The 24,061-nt window shown below is 37.0% G+C and overlaps 2 protein-coding genes across 2 annotated transcripts in view; one reads left to right on the plus strand and one right to left on the minus strand.

Moving 5' to 3' along the window:
* The window catches only part of LOC145989730 (cell adhesion molecule Dscam1-like), a 505,150-nt gene extending 499,218 nt beyond the window's left edge, over positions 1–5,932 (plus strand). The window contains exons 28-29 of the mRNA XM_083125004.1: positions 2,147–2,344; positions 5,575–5,932. Coding sequence (XP_082981130.1) covers positions 2,147–2,344; positions 5,575–5,626 — 250 coding nt within the window. The 3' untranslated portion in view covers positions 5,627–5,932. The remainder of the gene's footprint in view (positions 1–2,146; positions 2,345–5,574) is intronic.
* A 1,154-nt stretch (positions 5,933–7,086) lies between these two features.
* Positions 7,087–23,994, minus strand: LOC145990097 (GPI ethanolamine phosphate transferase 2, catalytic subunit-like). Its single transcript, XM_083125749.1, has 4 exons — positions 23,918–23,994; positions 22,646–22,955; positions 14,966–15,144; positions 7,087–9,122 (listed from the first exon to the last, which is right to left on the minus strand). The coding sequence occupies exons 1-4, from the start codon at positions 23,992–23,994 to the stop codon at positions 8,912–8,914; spliced, it is 777 nt and encodes a 258-aa protein (XP_082981875.1). The 3' UTR covers positions 7,087–8,911.
* Between the last annotated feature and the right edge of the window lie 67 nt (positions 23,995–24,061).

A 24,061-nucleotide genomic window follows, 5' to 3' on the forward strand; every position in this document is an offset into this window, starting at 1 on the left:
ATTTGTTACAGAAGGCAAGAAAAAAGTTACTTTGTGGTAATAGCAAAGCTGTCCCTATTATTGACTTCGTCTTGTTTCGTATTACTACTTGTCAAGCAGCTCCTCACAATGCCGGATCAACATCAAAATTCTGGGACGACCTAATGTGACACTGCATTAGGCACTTGGAGTGCTAATACCTAATCTCAGGAAATAATATATTTCCACATGCACCTTGATCTTTTAGGTCTTCAAATTCCATTTTACTTACAAGAACTTGGTGAATTTTCTTCTCTCTCCCTTAATTTAACAATCCATTTTATTTACAGTTGACAAATTTTATTTTCCCCTAATTTCCTTAATTTGCCAATTCATTTTACTTGCAAGAACTTGGTGAATTTTCTTTTCTCAAAATTATCCTTAATTTTAACCATTCTTTAAATACTTTCCAAAAACAATGAAAGTTCTTGAGTTGTAATTTTTCCTCCGACTCCTATATTTACGGTGCTAAGTTCAACTATTTCCACAATTATTTACTTTTAAAATTGCTTAATTTACCTTTCTCTCTCAATGTTCAGGGGAGTTGATCATTTTTATGACACACAGGTAAAATTATAGTTTGATGTAATCCTTTCTCATCTAAAAAGCACGATAGAAAGTTTTGAAGAAAATATTAATATACTGGCATGCATTTATGTAAATTTAAGATTCTTATAATATTTTAATGACCATATTTTACCACTATTCCAAATAATTAAATTAGTTAGTAAACTGAAATGCATTATTTTAAGAATTAAATATTGAATGTCTGGAAATATTTTGTTTTGGCATGTATATTGAGCCATTTTTGCTAGTTTAACTTTTGCGGCATCTCTGCATCATTTTCAATAACATTTGCGCATGCTAATAGTTTTGTTGCACCAGACTCAAATTAGAAATTGACAAGATAGAACATCTCCTTTCTCAAATGTGTTAATTTGAATAAATAATCATGTAACATTACAAAGGTAAGATCATTACTTTTTCAAAATCTTGCATGATTCTTTCTGAATGTAGTTTACCATTCTAAATTTATAGCGTTAACTGATGAAGATAATGTTATGAATTATAATCTGATAGGTACAGTGAAGAGGAAAGTATTACACTACATGCTGCTTGTATTTTTATTTTAATATTTTAACCTTGAACTTTTTCCCCCATGCATAATTTCCTACAGGGAGACATTTTTAAATGATTTTTTACACAGAATAGCCAGATTGTGGGATTGAATTGTAGCCTGTATTTAAGGGGATAGATTGCATTTTTAGCTGAGGTGTACATTTATTTCAGTTCTGTGAAAATACATGCAAGTATTAGGAAAAAAAGAGAACAATAAGTTCTAAGTTGTGGAATCCTCTTTGTGTTGCAGTTGCAAGCCTTTGGTATCGGTTGATACCGATCCATCAACATTGGTTCATACATAATTATTAACATTTATGATGAGAACTGATAAGCACATTGACTGTATTGATCAAAGGTTCTGACCTGGCCATGAGTGTTCCTTTCCAAGTATCCACTCAATTACTTGTGTAATCATCATTCATTATTATTGTTGTGATTAGCTGAAAGTTACAGAAAAATTTCACAATATAAGAAAAATACAATTCGGCCTCCCCGATGGCGCAGTGGTAGCATCGTCGCCTTGTAATCAAGGGGTCCCAGGTTCGATACCCGGTGGAGGCACAAGTGGTTCGGATCCCACTTTAAACTGTAGGTCCAGTCCCGATTAGCCTTACTGTGCATAAAGTGGACTTAAAACACTAAATCAATCAATCAATCAATCAATCAATCAAAGAAAAATACAAAATAGTAATACATTATAATCTGAATGGATTTTTCATTATAATCTGTAAAATAATACATATTTATTTTACGGAATTGAGATTCATTAACTGTTAATCCATAATCACAAGAACAGTACCAAAATAGCAATTTATGCACTTATTACTAAATGCTACTAATCATATTGGATCAATAAAATTACTAGCAATTGAACTGAAAAAACTGATACGCCGTTAATAGATACTCATTAAGTACTGACCAGCATTAATTTATATACAATTTTTCCATGGAAAGTTAGTGTGGAAGCTCATGATTAGCATATCAATTAAATAATTTTATTTTCCAGGACAGCCCATAACCAGGACGTCCCAGCGCTTCAGCCTCCCAGTGGGTTCTCGGACAGTCAAGAATTGTCGGAAGCAGAATGTGATAGAGAGGAGAGAAGAAGGGCACGGATCAGGCAAGCCAGCATAGAAAGCCTTGGAGCGTTACCTCTTTTTCGACATGAGGAGTTGGAGCAAGAACTCTCCGCATTGATAAAGAGGTACAGGTTCAATGTTGGTTGATAGCAATGGTCTCATTAGCACACTCCTCACTCATTATACTTTGCTTCCAGTTCTTCATGAACCAATTGCTACTTTATATCATCATCATCCTTCGCCATTTCCTGCCTCTGGCTGGGTCGGGATAGAAGTCTAGCTTCTCCATTTTCTTCAGGTCTTCCACCACTCCTCTCTTTTCACGGTGTTCCAATCTTGTCCTCTTCTCCTAACACTCACCACTAGCATCTTGGTCTACCCCTTGGCCTTATTCCCACTCCATCCTTGTGCATAAGCTATTACTGGTAGTCTTTCTGCATCCATCCTCTTCATGTGTCCGAACCATCTCATCTGTGCCTGATCTATTCTGTTCTGAAGCATCACTACCCCCATTGTCCGTCAGATCTCCTCATTCCTTATTCTATCCCTTCCCCAATATAGTCCTTAAAAATTTCATCTCCACTGCCTGCATCTTTCTTTTGTCTCTCTCTCTCTGTCATTGTCCAAGTCTCTGCTCCATACATAATTAATTGTACATAGTGTGTGTTATACAACCTCTGACAATAAAGTTCGGTGAATGATCCTGAATATCGAAAGTAGACGAATTCTTAATGAAACCTACCTTACTGTCCTTCGAAGTAGTCCCCTCCCAAGGCTATGCACCGTTGAGAACAGCTGTACATGTCCTGGAAACTTTTAGAAAAGTCTTCTTTCGGGATGGTGTTCAAGACCCTCGTCACGTTCCGTTGGATGTCCGGAATATCCTCAAATCTCTGACCTTTCAAAACGATTTTGAGGGGTGGGAAGAGAACAATCTGGAGGATTCAGATCCAAATTTCTTGCAATGCATTGCTGCAGAGGATGAGAGCTAGTGTGTGAGGTACGACCCTGAAACGAAATGCCAAAGAATGGAATGGCGTTCTCCTGCATCACCCCATCGGAAGAAGGTCAAGGCGATGCTTACCACTTTCTTTGTCAGTGATGGCATGATCCACAAGGAATTCCTGCCAGAGGGAACAACAATTTTTCCGCCTTGGCCTTCTTCCGACGGGGTGATGCAGGAGAACGCCATTCCATGCTTTGGCGTTTCGTTTCAGGGTCGTACCTCACACACCAGCTCTCATCCTCTGTAGCAATGCATTGCAAGAAATTTGGATCTGAATCCTCCAGATTTCGTTCTCTTCCCACGCCTCAAAATCGCTTTGAAAGGTCAGAGATTTGAGGATATTCCGGACATCCAACAGAACGTGACGAGGGTCTTGAACACCATCCCGAAATAACACTTTTCTAAAAGTTTCCAGGACATGTACAGCTGTTCTCAATGGTGCATAGCCATGGGAGGGGACTACTTCAAAGGACAGTAAGGTAGTTTTCATTAAGAATTCATCTACTTTCGATATTCAGGATCATTCACCGAACTTTATTGTCAGAGGTTGTATATTGCCTTCTTGCATTTCATAGGTACATCCCTGTATCATATTAATCTTCGAATATTTTGATACAGTCCCATTTGTCATCTTCTATTTACCTCATCTATTCTTCCACATCTCTCAATTATGCTTCCTAGATATTTGATACTTTCCCGCATTATACATTCAATCTTGATGTTCCCAAGATAGCAAAATGTTATACAATATTCCTTGATTTTACATTTTCCTGCATTTTAAGTTCTTTCAGCTTGGTCCTCTGAAATACGTAAAATCTAGGTTCCACTGTGTATCTTTTTATCAGTCTGGCCACACCAATACCAACAATATTGGTATTGGAAACTATCTGTTGGAATATTTGCAGTGATTCTTGGAGTATGCCATGTGACATCTTTGCAGTTATTCTGGAAATTATCGCATATTTAAAGTTTTCATTAATTTACCACTAGCATTATGAGGATAAAAAAGGATTTTTCTAATAGTCCAATGTAATTTTACATATTTTAAAGCAAAACTGTGGTAAATTGATGCATATAAAATTGCATCAATTAAAATTGGAAAGGAAATGTTCATACTGTAATCATTATGAATGCTACAGCAAACACTGTTAACATATCTTCTATATCATACAAGAATCTTTTTCTAATTACCATATTTACTCATATATAATGTGCACTTTTTCCAAATTTTTGTCCCCAAAAACTGTGGTGTGTATTATGCACAGAATAATTTGGACAGCCAACATGAAACTGTACACGGTCATTCCATGTTTTTGTGACACTTAACATTGATTTTTCATGTTTACGGAACGCTATCATGTTATATATCACGGCCATATTTAGAGGGGGGTTTCTAGGGTTCAACATGTTATTTCATATTTCGTGTTTTCGTCAAAGACTAAATTTGCATGCCTCTACTCATTGAATAGGAATGATGTCATTCACTGTTGATCGGCATAGCAACAGCTTTACGACCTACAACTAAGAAAGCCATTTCTTGAACCTGAATTGTACTGCTCATTATATACGACATATATAATTGTTCGTCACTTTTCTCCATCGAAAACCAGGGTGCGCATTATACATGCGTAAATACGGTATAGATAGTAATATGCCAACAGTATTTCAAGGTAGTTTCATAAGCTGTGATACCTGAGAGAGACAGATTAATGGTGTGATTGATTTTCATAGTTATTCCTATCTGCTACTGTGACAGAACTGGAAAAAAAATAATTCTTCAGGCAGCATAAAATTATTACTTTTCTAACCTCGATTTTACATTTTCAGGGGACCAAGCTGAAAACGCTTAAAATCTAAAACCAAGGAAATTTTATAACATTTTGCTACATTCAAACTTGATGGTCCCAATGTGAGAAAACATAAAATCTGGTAACGTGAAATCGGGGCTCCACTGTACTAACAAATTTAACAATGTGCTGGAAAAATATTATTATTTACAATTTGTTTATAAACAACACATTGTTATAACCGGTAATGTTTCACAAACTTCCTTTTTGTATTATTAGATGAAATGGAGTTAGAAGGTAAAAAACCTGTTTGTGGGTTGCATAGTTTGCTGCATCTATTTCAAGATGGTTAATTGTTTGTTGTTCACAAAAGAAAACCAATCGTGTGCTTCGTAACAACAAACCAATATTTTGCAACCGATTCAGCAAATTATGTAATCTGCAATACAGGTTTTACCTTCTGATGAAAATGAGAAGTTTGTGAAACATTACCTGTTATAAAAAAATAAATTTATGTGCCGTTTACAAATAAATAGTAGCATTTAACATCCTTTTATTTCAGGTATCGCCAAGAAAGGGATCGAGAGAAGCAAGATTTTACGATACATGTGTGATAAAAAGCACTTGACATATCTCGATTTCTTATCCAGGGCTTTAGACTGCTATTTGTTAATTTTAAAAACAAAACATATTCAATAAGACTGACAATTAGTTACACACTGCTCCAAACTATTAGCAACTAACTTATGTACAAAAATGTTACACTAGTGGGTTGCAAATCATATCGACTCAAAATTTTTATCCATATCATGATCAGGTGTTAGAGGACTTTTGCTGTAAAGCATTGCACACCAACATAAAAAGTGCCAAAGCTACGACGAGTTGAAGACTAGAGTTGACATGGAACGTTGCCCTCCCATTTTTGCCTTTACATGTTAGAATTTTTTCAACAATTTGTTACATAAAAGTATTGTATTATTATTATGTAAATATGAACATGTACGAATTTTAAAGAATACACTGTAATGTATTTTAAAAAACATTGTATAAATGTGAAAATAAATGATGTTTACATATACATTCGTTTGTTTTAAATTCACTTTTGTGCTTATACACACTCATCGGAGACCAGAGTGCACGTCAAATCTCCTGCATATGGCCTTGAACGGCTGAACAGCACGGCGGCCGTGCTCTCCGTGACAAGGTGTTTCGCTCAACCATGCTGTCTCTTTTCCAAGCGAGATTTCGACATGGCACCGCTGCAGGGCTATCGCCATATGCAGGAGATTTGACGCACACTCTAATAATAGCATTTCCTGTCCTAAATTTACAGTAACATTCATATAATAGTAATTTCAGGAACATATTCAAGGTAAAAAGGTAAAGTTCCCCATGCATTTAGCACTGTGCCATGAAGGCACATTTAGATGAATTTTCTAAACTTATCTTTTAGTTTATGGTTCTCACAAGCACATTATGTTGGATGTTACATTTCAGAACACATGCTCCCTTCATCAGACCTTTATTCATATACTCTGTTCCAGCTAACTGTAGAGCAGGCAAACTAAATCAAGTCTCTGCGGAAGTAGTGACGCAAGACGGCTCCACCAATGAATACGTGAGAGGAACGGAATTGTGTGGAGTGGGGGAAAGCGACTGCTTCGCTCTGGCCACTCAATTTCCTTTGCTTCTCTGACGCTATGCACGGCCTTGCTCCACAGTTAGTTGTCACAGGGTATAGTTTGATACTTTTAAACTACAAGAGAAATACAGGGTGCCCCACATAAAACTGGTACACCTATAATGAGCAATACACAAGATGTGTACCGTTTTTATGCAGGACACCTGGTAATTCTACAATGGAAGCAATATGTACATACAAGACAATTGTTCTAAAGATACCTAGAGAATATTCTTTATAGCTGGTCATGGTGGTTTAACCATTGCACTTGGGTTTTTTATGTACCAGTATTTCAGACACGTTTTGTGTGTTTGAAATGTTGTTATAAAAAAAATATATTAAAAAAATAAAATGAGTACAGTGCTTATGCAAACAAAATGATTTGTTCTCCTAATTAGTTTTATTAAAAGTATAACACAGTAATGTATAAAAACAATCACTTGAATACAAGAACTGTATACAATAACATTTTTCAAAGGATATCAACCACATCATTTCCTGGACACTTGCTATATCAATCAGTGAGAGGCTATGTAGTAGACATTTGGTATTTCGTTGTTTTCTGTTACTTATGGGGAGTAGTTGAAAACTCATAAAGGATCACTTGTAAAGATACAAATATGCCTAGGATAGGGGTTCAACTATGACTTGATGCACTTCATACTTTTCAAGTAGTAAGCATTAGGCCTCGAAGGTTTGTTGCATCACGGCATTTCAGCCTTACATATGTGACATTTTACACACAAAATTTAAGGTTCCAGACATAAGATTGGAATAAAATATTCATAATGAACTGATTTCATAGAATTATGAAATACTTAGTCATGTTTGGTAACAAATTAAATAAAAAACTGAGTATGATGGCATAGGCTGAATGCATGAAAAGCATTAACAAAAGTGTGTTACATGTGGAACGCTTTAAAAATGAAGTAAATTTTGACTTCGTTTGTCTGTGAAGCATATAGGCTGCAGGTGCTAGTAACTTATAATGGTGAAATGTGCAAATTATATGCATTCACAAACATTTCAACTTTAATGCAATTATAAACAATAATTTCCATATTAATTCATGGACTAGGACCACTTTTCGTGGAATGCCGCAACTGCATATTAAGAAAATTTACTTTATAAAACCACAGGACAGGCTGACATCTGTGGTGGAGTGGTTAGCACAGCATGCTACGATGCTAGGTAAAGGTAAAAAGCTAAAGTGTTCCCCTGTGCTTAGCACCATGCCATGAAGGTGTATAGGGGGTGTGGGGGTAATGCCCCACACTTTCTTGATCCGGTCGTGAGTGGGGGTGATGTGATCAGCACCATGCCCCTGCTAGGGGTCCCAAGTTTGAATCCCACCCTGGGCATGGATATTATTTGTGTGTTCCCTTTCATAGATTTCATCATATCGCTCATCCTCATCTTCACCATTAGCTAAAAGTAGCACAAAAGCAAAGTAAAATAAACCAAACCAATCAATCAATCAATACCAGGTTATAAGAAATAGACCTTCATAAAAACAATAACAAAATGATAGAATTTTCAGAAAGCTGAGAGGTACAAATGGCACAACTATGGAGAAAATTTCATGTGATGCTGTTTCCAATGACATTTCAGAAGATTATCTTTTGAGTATGACTGATCCAAAAATATCAATGGATGATGATGATCTTAAGCAAAATAGAATCTCAAAAACAAGAATCAAAAATCAGAAAACATCTGATAAAACTGAAGAGACAGGTGACGAGGGTGATTCTGAGAAGGAAAATAAACAGAAAACCAAAACAAGTCCTAGTTCTCCAGTGCAGAAGAGAAAACCCCCAGATTCCAATTCAAATGTTCCTAGAATGTTGAAAGTAGAGAAGAAGAGCCCAGTGACAAGTGAAAGAGCGATTGACTGTGGTCTGCTGGTGGCCAAGCGTCAGCCATTGCTCCTGGAAGGTGCTGTCATGAGGCCATACCAACTCGAAGGCCTCACGGGCAAAACTATTCAGTGTATTGCTCTTATGTCATTTAATACAAATATACAGTAGAACCCTGATTTTACGTTTTTCAGGAGATCAACAAGTAAAAGTAAAAATTCTAGAAAATATAAAACAGAACATTCTAAAAGAACATGCTTTTATTGGATTCATGAAATTTGAATGTATAATATGTGAAAATGTAAAACTAGGGCTCCACTGTATCTTGGATGGGATATTTTACAGTAATATATAAAATAGGCTTACCTAAAACAAGATAATAAAAACTCTGTCCACAGAAAAACAACACAAGTAATAAGAGTATGCATTCCTTCGTACAACAATTTGGGTGAGAATACTGTCCAAACAAACAAATGATACCTCTGGAATGTTATCAAAACGACGTACACTGCCACTGGTAACAATCTTAGGCTTGCAACAGAATGATAAACAGTTTTGACATCTTTCGAAAATCTAAAATGAGAAGAAAGTGGAAATATACATATGAGAAATACTACTTTTTCAAAGTGATCTATGAGCGGTATTGAGAACGTAAGTTCTGGTATGCTTTTACACGAAAGAGACAAAATTTATTATGGCCAGAATTTTTATGCATGAATATAGTTGTTTTAAGTTCACTTTATGCACAGATAGGCTAATTGGGACTGGACCTATAGTTTTAAAGTTGGATCCGAACCACTGTGCAATGTGCCTCCACCAAGCATTGAGCCCAGAATGCTTTGGTTACAAAGCAATCACATTACCACTACACCATCGAGGAAGTCCCCCCCTGTAGAAATTGGACATCAGATTATTTCTCATAAGTACAACTTCCTATTTGTGCCATTCATGTCACTGTTCTTTCATTGAGCATGGCTAGTTACGTAGAAAATTTCAAACAGTAAAATCTGCGAAATTTCTGGAAACTGTAAGGGGAGATAGGAAATCATGAACCATAGGTCATACAAACATTTTCTATGATCCTAAGACTTAGAGGAAACACACCACCACACAATCAAGATATTAATATCTTGTATTAGCATTTGTGATTTGCCCATGCATTGATGTGTAATGAAACAATAGTGTGAATGGAAATTCATATTCATGAGAAGAATAAGAACAGAAAACCTACAACAACAACTGAGGGGTTCGTCCTGCTGATCACACTATAACTGGATGATATCTCACCAGTGAGGCCAGCAGTTAGTAGGTAGGCACTAGCCCTCATGCACTGTTATACCATGGGTTATATTAATATTAATCAGAATGAAGGGCCTAAAGAGTTAACAATGGTGGTGAATACATTGAGAAGTAATGATGTTTGACTTTGATTTTAGGTTTGAAGTCCACTTTATGCACAGGAAAGCTATCAAGACTGGACCTACAGTTAAAATGTGATCCACATTACTTGTGCTTTCACCAGGTATCGAACCCGGGATCATTTGATTACAAAGCGATGATGTTACCATTATGCCATTGGGGAGGCTCGAGAAGTAATAATATACAATTTGGATCAAAATGTGTGTCCCCCCTCTCCTTTTAACACTACCGGAACTTAATTTTTGAATACCCCTCATATACGATAAATATGAAATGTTCTCTCTTGCTCACGAAGTATTGATGTAAAATATAGCATTACTTTAATGATATGATACAAAGAAAGCACACATTCCCTGATGCATTGCAACATAATTAGTTTGCTTAATTGATGTACATGGCCATGACTCAGGAGTCATGCCTTAGATTTTGTTATAGTTTTGGTGATATTGCATCTACACTGACAAATCTAAAAAGGGCTGAGAAGTTGCAACTTTGAACCTACAGTGATTTTACAAACAGATATTTGAACGACAACAATTTACAGGTGCATCAATATCACAACGTATGTTAGAATGTTTTCACCCATACCAGAATTTGGGTCTGCAAAAATCCCATGCAACACTTTCATGGATTCTACTGTGCAAAATTCAAAATTTTCATTTTTTTTGTGTAAAACATTGCATTTTGTGATTACATGACAGCTACTTTAATATTCCGATGTATTCTTGAAAATTCTGGTAAATTGATGCAGCAGATTCCTTAGACATCAACATTGATTGATTTGGTTTATTTAACTTCGATTTTCTGCCATTTTTGGCTAATAGTGAAGATGAGGATGAGTGACGATGTGATGAATTTGATATAGGAACACTCATGTCCAGGCTGTGATTTGAACCCAGACCCCTGGCATGGTTCAATTTTCAAACATTGGTATTGATATCAGTATTGGTGAATATTGGATTATAGGCACTGGTATTGTTATCACATGTAACAGGTATCTTCTCAGCCCTAATATTTTTTTATTTTATTTTAAACTGTATTTATAGTGCACTATGCAAAAAATTCCAAAGCACAGTATTTTACCCAAATACTCAATCAAATGTCGCAAAGTAAAAGAAGAAAATGAACAAATAAAAAGAACATAAAAATCTCAACAGTAAAAATACGAGGTGCGTTCAAGTTCTAAAGTCTCCCATTTCTTTTTTTCATGAATAGAAGCAGGCATAAAGGTAGAGTTGTTTGAGAAGCATCCATTCTTGAAGGTTGATGAGGCCAGATGGCAGTACGGTGATGGGAGCTAGTGGTGCCGTCTAGCGATGGACGTGTTTTTGATACTGGGAATGGCATTGTTTACATTGAAAGAACAGCATGTTATTATGCATTTTCTTCACCTGCGTGGAGTAACACCCATTGATATTCATCTTCAATTGACTGAGACATGCTGTGGTGATGTCATGGATGTGAAAAATGTGTGTTCGTGGGTGTGATAGTTCAAGGAAGGCCAAACAACATGAAAACAAACCAAAGGAGCCTCAGCCATGAACCAGCTGTCAATTACTGCCAGTGCTGAGAAAATGATGTCTTGGAACACCAAAGGTGGTATACCCACGCATTATTATCCTAAGGGTAGCACAGTGATGGGTACAAGCTATGACACTTTTTTGAGGGCCAAATTGTTTCAGTCTTCGCGAGAGGAACGGCCAGAAAAGGCAGCAGCTGCGTTCTTTCATCAAGACAATGCTTATCCTCATCAGGCAACCACTTTGCACGATTACACATGCTTCATCCATACTCACCTGACCTCGCACTAGAGAGTTTGGGCTCTTTTCAAAGCTCAAGGACAGACTCCGTGGTCGCACATTTTCAAGCCGTTCCACTCTTGCATCCACGATTTTTCAGTATACAAAACAAATCCCCTAAACAATGTTTGCGGAGACCATATGGCAGATTTAAGATTTCTGAGGTGAGTACATTTTTTGAAAATGAATTAGGAGACCTTAGAACTTGAATGCACCTCGTAGTCCGTTAAAGACATATGTTAACGAACAGATAATCTAAATAAAACATGTATACATTCAGTTATTCTTAGTCGCATTATATTGAGTTATTAGATTATGTAAAGGGCTTCCACGTAGCCACACGGTTAACGCTCTCACCTTAGTGCAAGCGGTCCCGGGTTTGATTCCTGGTGGGAACCCCCAAAATATTGGTGTTGACCCAGTGTTGCAAGGACAATTGGGGGAGCTACTTGAAAAAAAGAAGTAGCAGACTGTCATCTTGAAAGCCAGAAAAACAGTGGCGGTGGGACTCAATGTGCTGACCACGTGTGAGCTCTGGCAGGCCTTTGCCCTTAAGCCCCGCGACAGGTTAAGTTTGCAGCAGGTTTTATGTATTAATTCACGCGAGAACAGAGCTCAGCACCTCACGTGCAAATTTTGCCTCAAACGCCAAACAGTTCAATCGTCTATATATGCGAAAAATTGCTGCAAACATCACCTGTCGCGGAGCTTAGAAGGCTGTTAAGCTTGGAGTGTTTTTTTTTTTTTTACCCTAAAAAGCTAACGTATCGTAAAACTCACGATCCAAGATGACCATATTTCACCGAACACCCCTTAGCCGGTGGGCAATGGACTTGTCCGCTCAGTTCAGCTCACCACGTTGCCTTTTGTGTCGGTTTATGGAAGACTCAATTGTCAACCGGCCACCGGTATAATTGTTTTCAGAACGTGCTTGTACGTTTTACGACATGTCAACTTCACTGCCTGGATTTTTGCTAAGTTTCCTGTTGGAGATCCTTCCCTAAAGACACAGTGGAAATTTTGCCACCTTGTAATCAAAGGGCCGCAGGTTCGATACCTGGCAGAGGCACTAGTGATTCGGATCCAGTCTCGATTAGCTTATCTGTGCATACAGTGGACTCAAAACAAAAATTAAGAAAGATGCCTATTTGGGAGGATGGATCCTCCTGCTTCTCCATTCCCAACACTTCTAATCATCATCATCATCATTCTTCCTCATTCTCACAATTAGCCAAAAGTGGCAGAAAGAGACATTAGATAACAGAATATATAAAAAAAAACATTCATCCTCATCGTCATGATTAGCAAAAGTTACAGAAAAGCAACGTAGAAGTAGAAGAAATACATACATTTGGAAACTGCATATTAACTAAAGTAAGTTTCGTTTCTGCAGAAAAGTCAATAACTCGTACATACTTTTTGCAATATCATAAAATATATTGAGGAAACTGATGTGTAAACCCGAGTGTTCTGAACATATTGCAATTTTAATATTTGTGAACAAATATTATGACTAAGATTATTGTAATTCCAGAAACTGTATGGCTATCATTCTTGTAACAATAATTTCTTGCTGGTGAGATTGTATGTATTAAGAGTGATCAATGCTGTTAATGTACTGAGCCATTGAATGCTGGCACTATTGCTTTGTCATTGTCCATCCATGGATCGCTCGTCTTTGCACTGCAATATGTATTTTACACAGTAATTAATAACATTTATCTGTCTCTTATCATATGGGTATCCACAGGATTTGTTTCAGGGTTGGCGCAAACAAGGCTATTTTCTCCCCAAAATAGCGATGCAGCGCAAAAAGCCTAGCTATGCCTGTTAAGTTTAGTTATCTGGATTAGATTTATCCTATACTAATGAAATAAATTATGCGATATCAAGGTATTTATAATCTATATTATATGTAATTCCATGTAATAGACGTTGTATTTATGAACCTCTTGCAAAAGTAAGCGTTATTGTCGAACTTTTCTTTGACGCTGTGGTCACATTCAAAATTTTCCTCAAAATTCAGAGAAGAAATGTAGCTGTAGCTGGCAGGCCTTTGCCCTTAAGCCCCGCGACAGGTTAAGTTTGCAGCAGGTTTTATGTATTAATTCACGCGAGAACAGAGCTCAGCACCTCCCGTGCAAATTTTGCCTCAAACGCCAAACAGTTCAATCGCATACAGTGAGAAAATCTGCAGTATTGCAGCGGGACTATATTCTGCGTGCAAGTTTGGGGTCTATATATGCGAAAAATTGCTGCAAACATCACCTGTCGCGGAGCTTAGAAGGCTGTTAAGCTTGGAGTGTTTTTTTTTTTTTTAACCCTAAAAAGCTAACGTATCGTAAAACTCACGATCCAAGATGACCATATTTCACCGAACACCCCTTAGCCGGTGGGCAATGGACTTGTCCGCTCAGTTCAGCTCACCACGTTGCCTTTTGTGTCGGTTTATGGAAGACTCAATTGTCAACCGGCCACCGGTATAATTGTTTTCAGAACGTGCTTGTACGTTTTACGACATGTCAACTTCTCTGCCTGGATTTTTGCTAACTTTTATGACTTTAAGGTTATGTTTTGATTGAATTATAGTTCAAATTATTTATAAGCACCAAAAACGAATCCACAAAACCAGCCACGCACAATCTACGGAATTTTCCCATCGGCAAAGAGGAGGATGACGTCATCGTACTGCTGCCGCTGCAACAAACCGATCTGTGGGGAGAATCAAGGAAAATGCTGTGTGCACTGCACTCATGAATTTTAAAATAGTTTTTCTGTAACCAAAATGTTTTTCAAGGTGTATTCTAACAAGTCATGTTCATTAAAATTTAATTTTTTAAAAACCTATTGGTTGTCATAGTTCTTTTAACCCCCTCGTAAATTTTATGATACGTTAGCTTTTAACGAAACTTCTCATATACATTAGCTTTCTAGGGTTAAAGGTTATGTAAAAATGATTTAATAACTCAATATAAATATAGCTATCATTTCATCATAAATCCAGATTTACACAAAATTTGGTAATTTTCTTTTGTAACCCTATTACTGGTTACATTTTACCTGCACTTTCAAGTACTTATACATTGTAATTCTGCATAGCAGAAGATTGGATTCTTAATGTATCTGTCATACATTCAATCTTAAAAATTAACATTTATATCAGAAAAGAAATGAACAAAGATATAAGACAGTACTCACTTGTTCACACTTCCATACCTTGCATCTTCAGCTATTTTTCTCATGAGCAGGAGGTAAGACAATACGGGGAAAGTGTATATGTTACTTATCAGCTGGATTCCGACAATAATAGGATTGTAATGAGAAAGTCCTACATATCCTGATGCCAGATCAATGCTCGCGAGGCTGTTTGAATTGCCCTGAAATACAAAGTTATTAATCTTACTAAAGCTTTTAATGAAGACTGGACCAATACTGATACCTTTCTGGAGCCGAGTATATCGTGGAGTCTGCAAAAAAGCCATGTGACACTTTCGTGGATTCAGGACCATAATAAAATTCAAGTATAATTCCTGGTTTTCAAGAACTTTCCAAAAATTCATGGCTAAAAATTCAAGGGTACAGGCAAATGTTTCATCTATGAAAACCTTACTTTTTACCATGTGTAATCATAAGCATATTTGGGAAATCACTATGAATACACAAAACAATATTTAAGAAAAATAAAACATTTCCATCTGCAAGAACATGCACATGAGCGAACAACGAACTGACACTAACGTAGTCAAATTTCAGTCATAAAGGAACTCGTAGCTTACAAGCAGTGATCAGAATGCTTAAAAGTAGCTTTGCTACAGCTACAGTACATTTACCAAAAAGTAGCTCACTACGCTACTCATGTGCACTACTCGCTACTTTTGCGCTACTTCATAAAAAATAAAAAAACTTGAAACAACCACATGGATATTCAAAAGAAGCCCCTAGTATGCTGGAAAATAGATCGTTATTTAATATAATAATTAACGTAATTCGTTAGATATTTGCTCTAACATTGCAGATAGATGGGGCATACTTCTTTGGTATAGCTAAATGAGCAACAAGTGGAGCGATGCTTTACGTAAGTTTCCTGTTTGAAATCCTTCCCTAAAGACACAGTGGAAATTTTTCCACCTTTTAATCAAAGGGCTGCAGGTTCGATACCTGGCAGAGGCACTAGTGATTCGGATCCAGTCTCGATTAGCTTATCTGTGCATAAAGTGGACTCAAAACAAAAATTAGGAAAGATGCCTATTTGGGAGGATGGATCCTCCTGCTTCTCCATTCCCAACACTTCTAATCATCATCATCATCATTCTTCCTCATTCTCACAATTAGCCAAAAGTGGCAGAAAGAGACTTTAGATAACAGAATATAAAAAAAAAAAACATTCATCCTCATCGTCATGATTAGCAAAAGTACAGAAAAGCAACGTAGAAGTAGAAGAAATACATACATTTGGAAACTGTATATTAACTAAAGTAAGTTTCGTTTCTGCAGAAAAGTCAATAACTCGTACATACTTTTTGCAATATCATAAAATATATTGAGGAAACTGATGTGTAAACCCGAGTGTTCTGAACATATTGCAATTTTAATATTTGTGAACAAATATTATGACGAAGATTATTGTAATTCCAGAAACTGTATGGCTATCATTCTTGTAACAATAATTTCTTGCTGGTGAGATTGTATGTATTAAGAGTGATCAATGCTGTTAATGTACTGAGCCATTGAATGCTGGCACTATTGCTTTGTCATTGTCCATCCATGGATCGCTCGTCTTTGCACTGCAATATGTATTTTACACAGTAATTAATAACATTTATCTGTCTCTTATCATATGGGTATCCACAGGATTTGTTTCAGGGTTGGCGCAAACAAGGCTATTTTCTCCCCAAAATAGCGATGCAGCGCAAAAAGCGTAGCTTTGCCAGTTCAGTTTAGTTATCTGGATATTAGATTTATCCTATACTAATGAAATAAATTACGCGATATCAAGATATTTATAATCTATATTATACGTAATTCCATGTAATAGACATTGTATTTATGAACCTCTTGCAAAAGTAAGAGTTATTGTTGAATTTTTCTTTGACGCTGTGGTCACATTCAAAATTTTCCTCAAAATTCAGAGAAGAAATGTAGCTGTAGCACGCTACTTCTGACCACTGCTTACATGCTCCAAAAAGGTCAGGTTTGGAGCCTTCCGAAGACTTGCTATGTCTGCCAGATCGAGTATAGGAATTGAAAGATTTCTGTTTTGTTTTTCACTGCAACTTTATTTTCTTTCCTTGATAAACTGTGAAAACATGTCACAATGCATTTATAAATATGTACGGATTCAATGAGGTTTGGATTAACAAAAGCAGCAATTTTTCACGTCTACGGAGCAAAATTCACGCAGAATTCATGTATAATTCGCAGAGCAAATAATTAATGCATTAATACCGGAAATTAAGGCATTCCTGGTGAGTAGCCAACCTGAGATTCTAAACATCTCGGAAATTTTTCAACACTGTGGGAGAAATGGATTTTGGGATGAAATTATTATCTCACGTGTAATTACAAATATCTTAACCCTAGGTAACTTGATTGGTTGGTTTATTTGGTGTTTTAAGTCCACTTTATGCACAGTAAGGCTAATTGGGACTGAACCTACAGTTTAAAGTGGGATCCGGACCACTATATGTGCCTCCACCAGGTATCGAGCACGGGACCCATTGATTACAAGGCGACGACGCTACCACTGCACCATCAGGGAGATCCCTTAGCTAACCTGAGGGAAGGGTGGGAGGAGGTGGAAAGGGCATGGCAGGCCCTTTCGATTTTTCAACTGTGATCCTTTTTATAAAAAAAATTGAAAATAAATCATATTGTTCCCTAGGGTGTTCCCCATGTTTATGTACTACTTTTGTTCATAAAAAACATTAAGATAACAATCATAGGGTGCAAAATTAATTTGGTTTGCTTATCAGGAACCTTCTTTGGTAATGTGCTCTTCACAATACTCATGTCAGTGACAGTGTACAATGAAGGTAATATTTGTAATTATTATAATTGCTAATATAACTGCACCTATAAACAATATTAATATATTGTTTTAGGTTTAGTGAATGATAAAATATATGTTATGCTTATGTTACTGATGATTATTGTTTATTAATGATGGTAATTTTTACAATTATTATAATTAATATACAACTGCAACAATATAAACAGCAAAGGAAGCAGTGGTAGAATAACAAAATAGTTTCTTGAATTTTAGTGATAAAAAAGTGTAGCCTGTGAGCATCCCCCCCCCCCCCACGCCTAGTGGTAAGTTTCTCCTAATCTAGTATTAAAGCAAAGCTCTGGTAGATTGCTATGATGTAGCTGATATGGAAATGCTTTAAATTGTTACAATTTTCAAGCACCTTTATTGGTGGAAATTGGAAAGAATACCAGTACTGGTATCTGCTCAGCTCTACTTTCAATAGTGAGCCCTCTCTACTTTTTGTTTTCTCAGTGCTAGAGCAGCTCACAAGTGTAGTGCTTTATGCTCTCATGTTGTAATCAAGGGGTGGTACATTTCCAAATGATTCAAATTCCATTTAAAACTGTAGACCCAATTCTGATTAACTTATCCGAGCCTAAAGTGAACTTAAAACAAACAAAGCAACTCTCTTGAGTCTTGATTCTTTTATTGCACTTCTCTTCTCTCCGCTTTTGGTTAAGGCGAGGAGATACAATTATGCACCATGTATGCATTTATTTGAATATCGTCGGAATGGGCAATGCTACTGAAGAGAAACGTGAGGGTGTCAAGAGAGTACGAATTTCTCCCCATGTGGCATGTCGAAGCATTTTTCAAAGTTGATTATTAAGCTAGATAAGACTTGTAAAAAATATGACGAATAAGAATTTTCGGAATCCAATGTATTCCTTATGGGGAATCAACTTCAACATCAAGTTACGGCTAATCAAATGGGAGTTTTGACTTTTATGCTGGGCAATCACTTCTTCAAACTTCCCTCTTCCCGTTGATATCATTATCCATTCCATCGGAAGTTTGATATTCCCAAGATAACAAATCAAAAAATACTCCCATATGTCCAATGCATTTCTACTTGCCTCCTGGCAGTATTGTCAAACCTGGTGCGCATAAAAGAGCTAAATTTCACCTTAAATGGAGTTAAAACTGACTTTCAAGAAGCTAGATTTTCGAAGTGCTTTCTAGAGTAATTAGTTGTCAAAGGGGTGGGGCGTTGCTATTACAGATAACTCTAAATTGATGACAATTTATTCTTAGTTTTCACCATCTAGATCCGGCGGCATCACCCATCTCATAGTCGTACGAAATCGAAAATAAAGGATTCCCTGATAATAATAATATGCCAATTTCACGTCAACATGGCGATATAAAAAATGCATCTGGGGATATAAGAGGGGATGGGCGACGCAGTCAATATAACATCATCACGTCACGTGCGAAATGTATAATCATGACGAAAGTTGTTCTATGTGGGCCAGAACCAGTGATGGTACCATAGTGAGGCATGGGGGCTGGCAACCCAGTTCACAGGCAAATGAGTGCACGAAAGAGGCAGATCTGGCTCCAAAAGGGCTAAGTTGGCAACACTGACTCGGAGAGAAAAGCTGGGCCGAGACTATTTCGCATGCCCTTAATCCCAGAAATGAGGATGAATGGTGATAAGATAAAATCGATGAAGGAACAATCCCTTAGCTAACCTGAGAGAAGAGTGATGTTATTGATTTCCTTCCACTTGAAATTTGACAAGAATTTGAATATTATAATAGAGATGTTGTATGTACAGTCAGTGTCAATAAAAATGACACACGCAAATCATGAAATATTCGCATTCCTGTAAGGCATTGTGTGTTGCCTAACTCCACAATAAGTGGATTTTCAATGGAAACTTCTACCACTGCCGTAGAGTTAGGCAATACACACAACACCTTGCAGGGTAGTGAGTATTTCAGGATCTAGGTGTGCCATTTTTTACTGCTGGCGACTGTACAAACTATATAAGGAAAGGAGGGCAAAAATAGGAAAAACAGGCAGGGAAAAGATTTGAAGAATCTCAACGAACTGTAACCAACCTAACATCAGACTCATCATAATTTTCATTGGTATGAGTAAAAAAACTTAACATGATAGCAGAAATTAAAGTCGTACATGAGTGACATGTTCCCTCAAGTTCCTTACAATAGTGCTTCTGTTTTTTAAATGTAGGATGCATAATGCCACTAACATAAAACAAATTTGTATGGCAGTAAAGCTCTGCTTTTTGCAGTTTCGGGCATGTTTACAGGGTTCACTCTGACCTGCAAAATCTCTGAAAAATTGAAAGTGGCCTGACTAGAATTTTAACTTCTTTCAAACTTTTTCTCTTAGAAAATCCACTTGGTTACTTCAGGCTCATTTCTTTCTTTATAATCTATACCATGTTAAGAAAATGATAATGCCACCCATATAGTACACTACAAGGAAGTTAAAAAAATGACAAGTACTACAGGATCACCTTAAAGTCTGGAACCAATGGGAGAAGTGATGAACAGCACATTGTAACCACTCTCTACACACTTCCTTGAACATTGCGACATGTTTCCTTGAATTCTCTACAAAATGTAAAGATCCATGGTTATCTTTTCCCATGAACTTTCAAGGTGCTGGATTTTTACAGCATGCACCTCAGATTTCAAAATTCACCATATGAATGTAGTTGAGTTCAGGTGACCATGGTGTCCATTTGAGTACTGCATCGAACCACTTTCGATCGGTCAAACTTGTTCGAATCTCCCACACTCGAGCGTGCTATGCTCGAACATACTACACTCAAGTGGAATGATTGACAATTCTAAATAATAATTGCGTATATTATTATGTAAGGCTCAAATACAATATATATATAACTATGCAATATCTACAGACCGACACGTAAAATGGATACACATGCTGACAGACCTGCCTAAGCAATTACAAGTATTGTATCACAGTGCAACAAGTATTTTCTACGTGTACATCATTGTTCACTTACCGAAAAGGATGATCATATTATGCAAAATAATAAAATGCAGTTATAACATTCAATCGAACATCATTTCAATATGAAAATAATTGTAGAAACATAAAATGTCAGTTTAGGTAGTCTCAGCCTATAATCATTATTTCAAATTCCCATATCTTGGTAAGATAGACAAAACTTTATTTTAACATGGAGATGATGACTATGTTCACTTATTTTTCAATTTCACTTTGTCTCTTACTTCAAGATCCATATGGGGGGGGGGGGGGGCTTAAAAGATTGGTACATAATTTTTTCATAGAATGAGGTTCATAGTATAGGTGTGCGTATAAATTTAGGACTAAAACTAAGTACAATAAATTGTGCATCTATGAAAGAAATTTCGGGATTTATTGGGCATCATGGACATCCTCAGGATTTGTTCCAGGGATGGGAAGCAAGATCATTCTTTTCTAGGGGGGACAAACGAGGCACATTTTTCCTTGTAATAGTACTGTTCTCTCAAAAAACACTCCTTCAGTTCCTGCAACGTCTTTATAATAATCATCATAAATTACTGTGACTGAAATGAAATTATGTGTGTAATAAATAGTTTTAGGTTGACATTAATTTTCCAGGCGGGTGTGGCCCCTTTTCCCCTTCCGGACCTCCATGCCTGCAATTATAAAATGACTAATCACAATGGAAATGGAAATGGCAACCAATGGCATATGCGTACTAGATACCTGAGAACCTTTCATTGGAATGTTACAGCTTTTTTTTTCTATCTTCAAATTTGGAGTTGGTCGACCAGAACATGCTTTGTCTCTAATTTTCTTTCAACAGATGAGAGGGTATGTTTCCATTAATTGAATGCATTTTAGCGGTCATTTCTTACCTGCGCAGACAGCAACACCTACACTGCATCAAATGACGTAACATCCTTTGGAGCATCAATATTTTGCAACAACTATCCAAGCACTTCGAAAACTTACAAACTTGAAACATTGACACCGACAGGGTTTGTCACATTTTCCTTTCTTGTCTAAGATCGCGCCGTTCTTTTACTTTCACATATCCGAAGTGTTTCCATCTTTAAGGAAAAAGTCTGAATGCATGCACGAGTTATTTTAGTAATGTATTTATTTTATTTTAATTCATCGTGTCTAATTCCAGCTTTCATTCATTTCTACTCATCCTTCTCTGCCACAATTTTGCAATTATGCCAAGAAGTTCGGTACAAAAAATGATTCAACAGAGAAGATTGAATATGTAACGAATGCGCTTCAAACTTGAACCTCACAGGGCAACACTGGAAGGGAGCAACCAGCTGGGTCTCATTTGCAGCGAGGACGGTGCCTTCTGGCTTCTGCTGCGGCTTCTGAGAGAGCACGAACTGCGCATGACCGTTGGTTGGAGATCGAGGTTCCTCAGTATCCCTTGCCATATATTTTGTCCATATAGCTACCCCGAGCTTCTGCCTGCCACCCGAACCTTCCCTATGGCAAGAGCTCTCCTGTGGGGGTTCAGCTGAGGGTCTGCACGAGGGCGGTCGACTCTCGGTTTCTCTTTCTCAGCAAAAGAATTTGCCGTGTTACGGACACAAATACATGACTTCTTGTGGAGAAATTTTAGCGAAAAATTGTCAAAAGGTAAAGACATTGTTTATTGTCCATTCTCGAGGTAAATGCCGTATATTACTGGGGGTTCACTGATCCTGTGCGCTATAAGGCCAACCGCACCTGCCAGCCAGTCATGCCCGCCATTGGTTCCAGACATTATGGCTATCTTATATATCTCTTCAGAGAGAGTACTTTTATAATTCAACTAAAGAATGAGATCTATTTACCCTATGATAACAATCAATAATATTTACCTGGTAAAAATAAAATGTCATTCCCATCCATACATGAGCAACACTAAGCCAGGCTATTCGGTCCGTCATATATCTATCTGAGTACGAGTGAAGTACTGAGCACTGGATCAATAGTATCACCATAAGAATGACATTATGTGGTCTCTGAAGCAATGCATTAAAAAATATCCAGCAGGGCACAGCTGTTCGAAAGACATGAGCACAAGATTCACTAAAATTATCCATTCTGACTAAATGGAAGCCTTCTATCGTGTCCTTTATGGTAATACACATCAAAATCAATCGGAAAATTTGAGCTTCAAGATGGCCCCTGAAAAAAAAAATTATAAATTGACATGTAAATGAGTGGAAGAAAGTAACCGCCACTCACTGACTGGAAGTAAAACTTGATAACCCACAAAAGTATGAAACCGAGAAAAACTCAAGTGAAACTTTATCCACTGCATTGTGGCTTATTGGTTACCCAGATGTTCCTGTGGACTTTACCAATTGCTGGCTACTGAATAGACCTAGTTGAAATGTATGAGCAACAGGACACTGTGCAGCAACTACACATGATGTCACCTGAATTTTTAATGGGAGTGTGGTTTATCAAGTTTTACTCCCGAGCTGCTCAAATATATGGCAAGCTAATATCGATGCCCATGTATTAGTATTGGGAAGTACTGGTTTGAATTTATTTGCCGATGCTGGCCAATGCCTGGTTAAAACAGACTGCATTCTTCCATTTGATTAAAATTCCCCTCACTTTTTAAGGATACCACTGATTTTGCATGACCAAAATTTTTCCTGATTTTCATTGACCAATTTTCATTTCTCTGACCTTTCAGACTGGGAACACCCTGTACATGTACTGTCTGTGCAGTACAATAATCTGACAGGATGAAAGCTTACACCCAGCTACACATATCAGCTTTTGATACAGCCATCAGAAAATATCAGTCAGCTGTTTGAGAGGGAAGCTGATGGTTTTCAGAGCAGAATGGTCCTTATTGTACATATAATAGAGCCAATAAAAAGAATAAGAAATGGTAGAATTATGCACTAAATTACAGACTATTTATAGAAATAACATTATTATCAGGAAATTAACACAAATTATAACAATAAACGAATATAACTAAATTAACTGATACCAACATTACACTGATAAATACAGGGTGTACATAAAATAATACAGTAGTTTCAACAATTTATTTCTCGTAGCGACGGGTGTGAAAACAAAAGTTACATTTGGATGTAAGAAGAACTGTCCAAGTTTCTGCAACTTACAAGTGTTCAATGTGCAATCTCTTGGTGCAGGCATACATCAGTCGGAAGTCCATCTCCTGCCACACTCGAATCGGCATATCTGATGTGATGGACTGATAGGCTGAAACAATCCGGTTCCTCAATTCAGGCAAATTGGTCGGTATC

Source organism: Lepisma saccharinum, chromosome 7, assembly GCF_977018435.1.
Source record: "Lepisma saccharinum chromosome 7, izLepSacc3.1, whole genome shotgun sequence".
In the NCBI taxonomy this organism is placed as follows: domain Eukaryota; kingdom Metazoa; phylum Arthropoda; class Insecta; order Zygentoma; family Lepismatidae; genus Lepisma; species Lepisma saccharinum.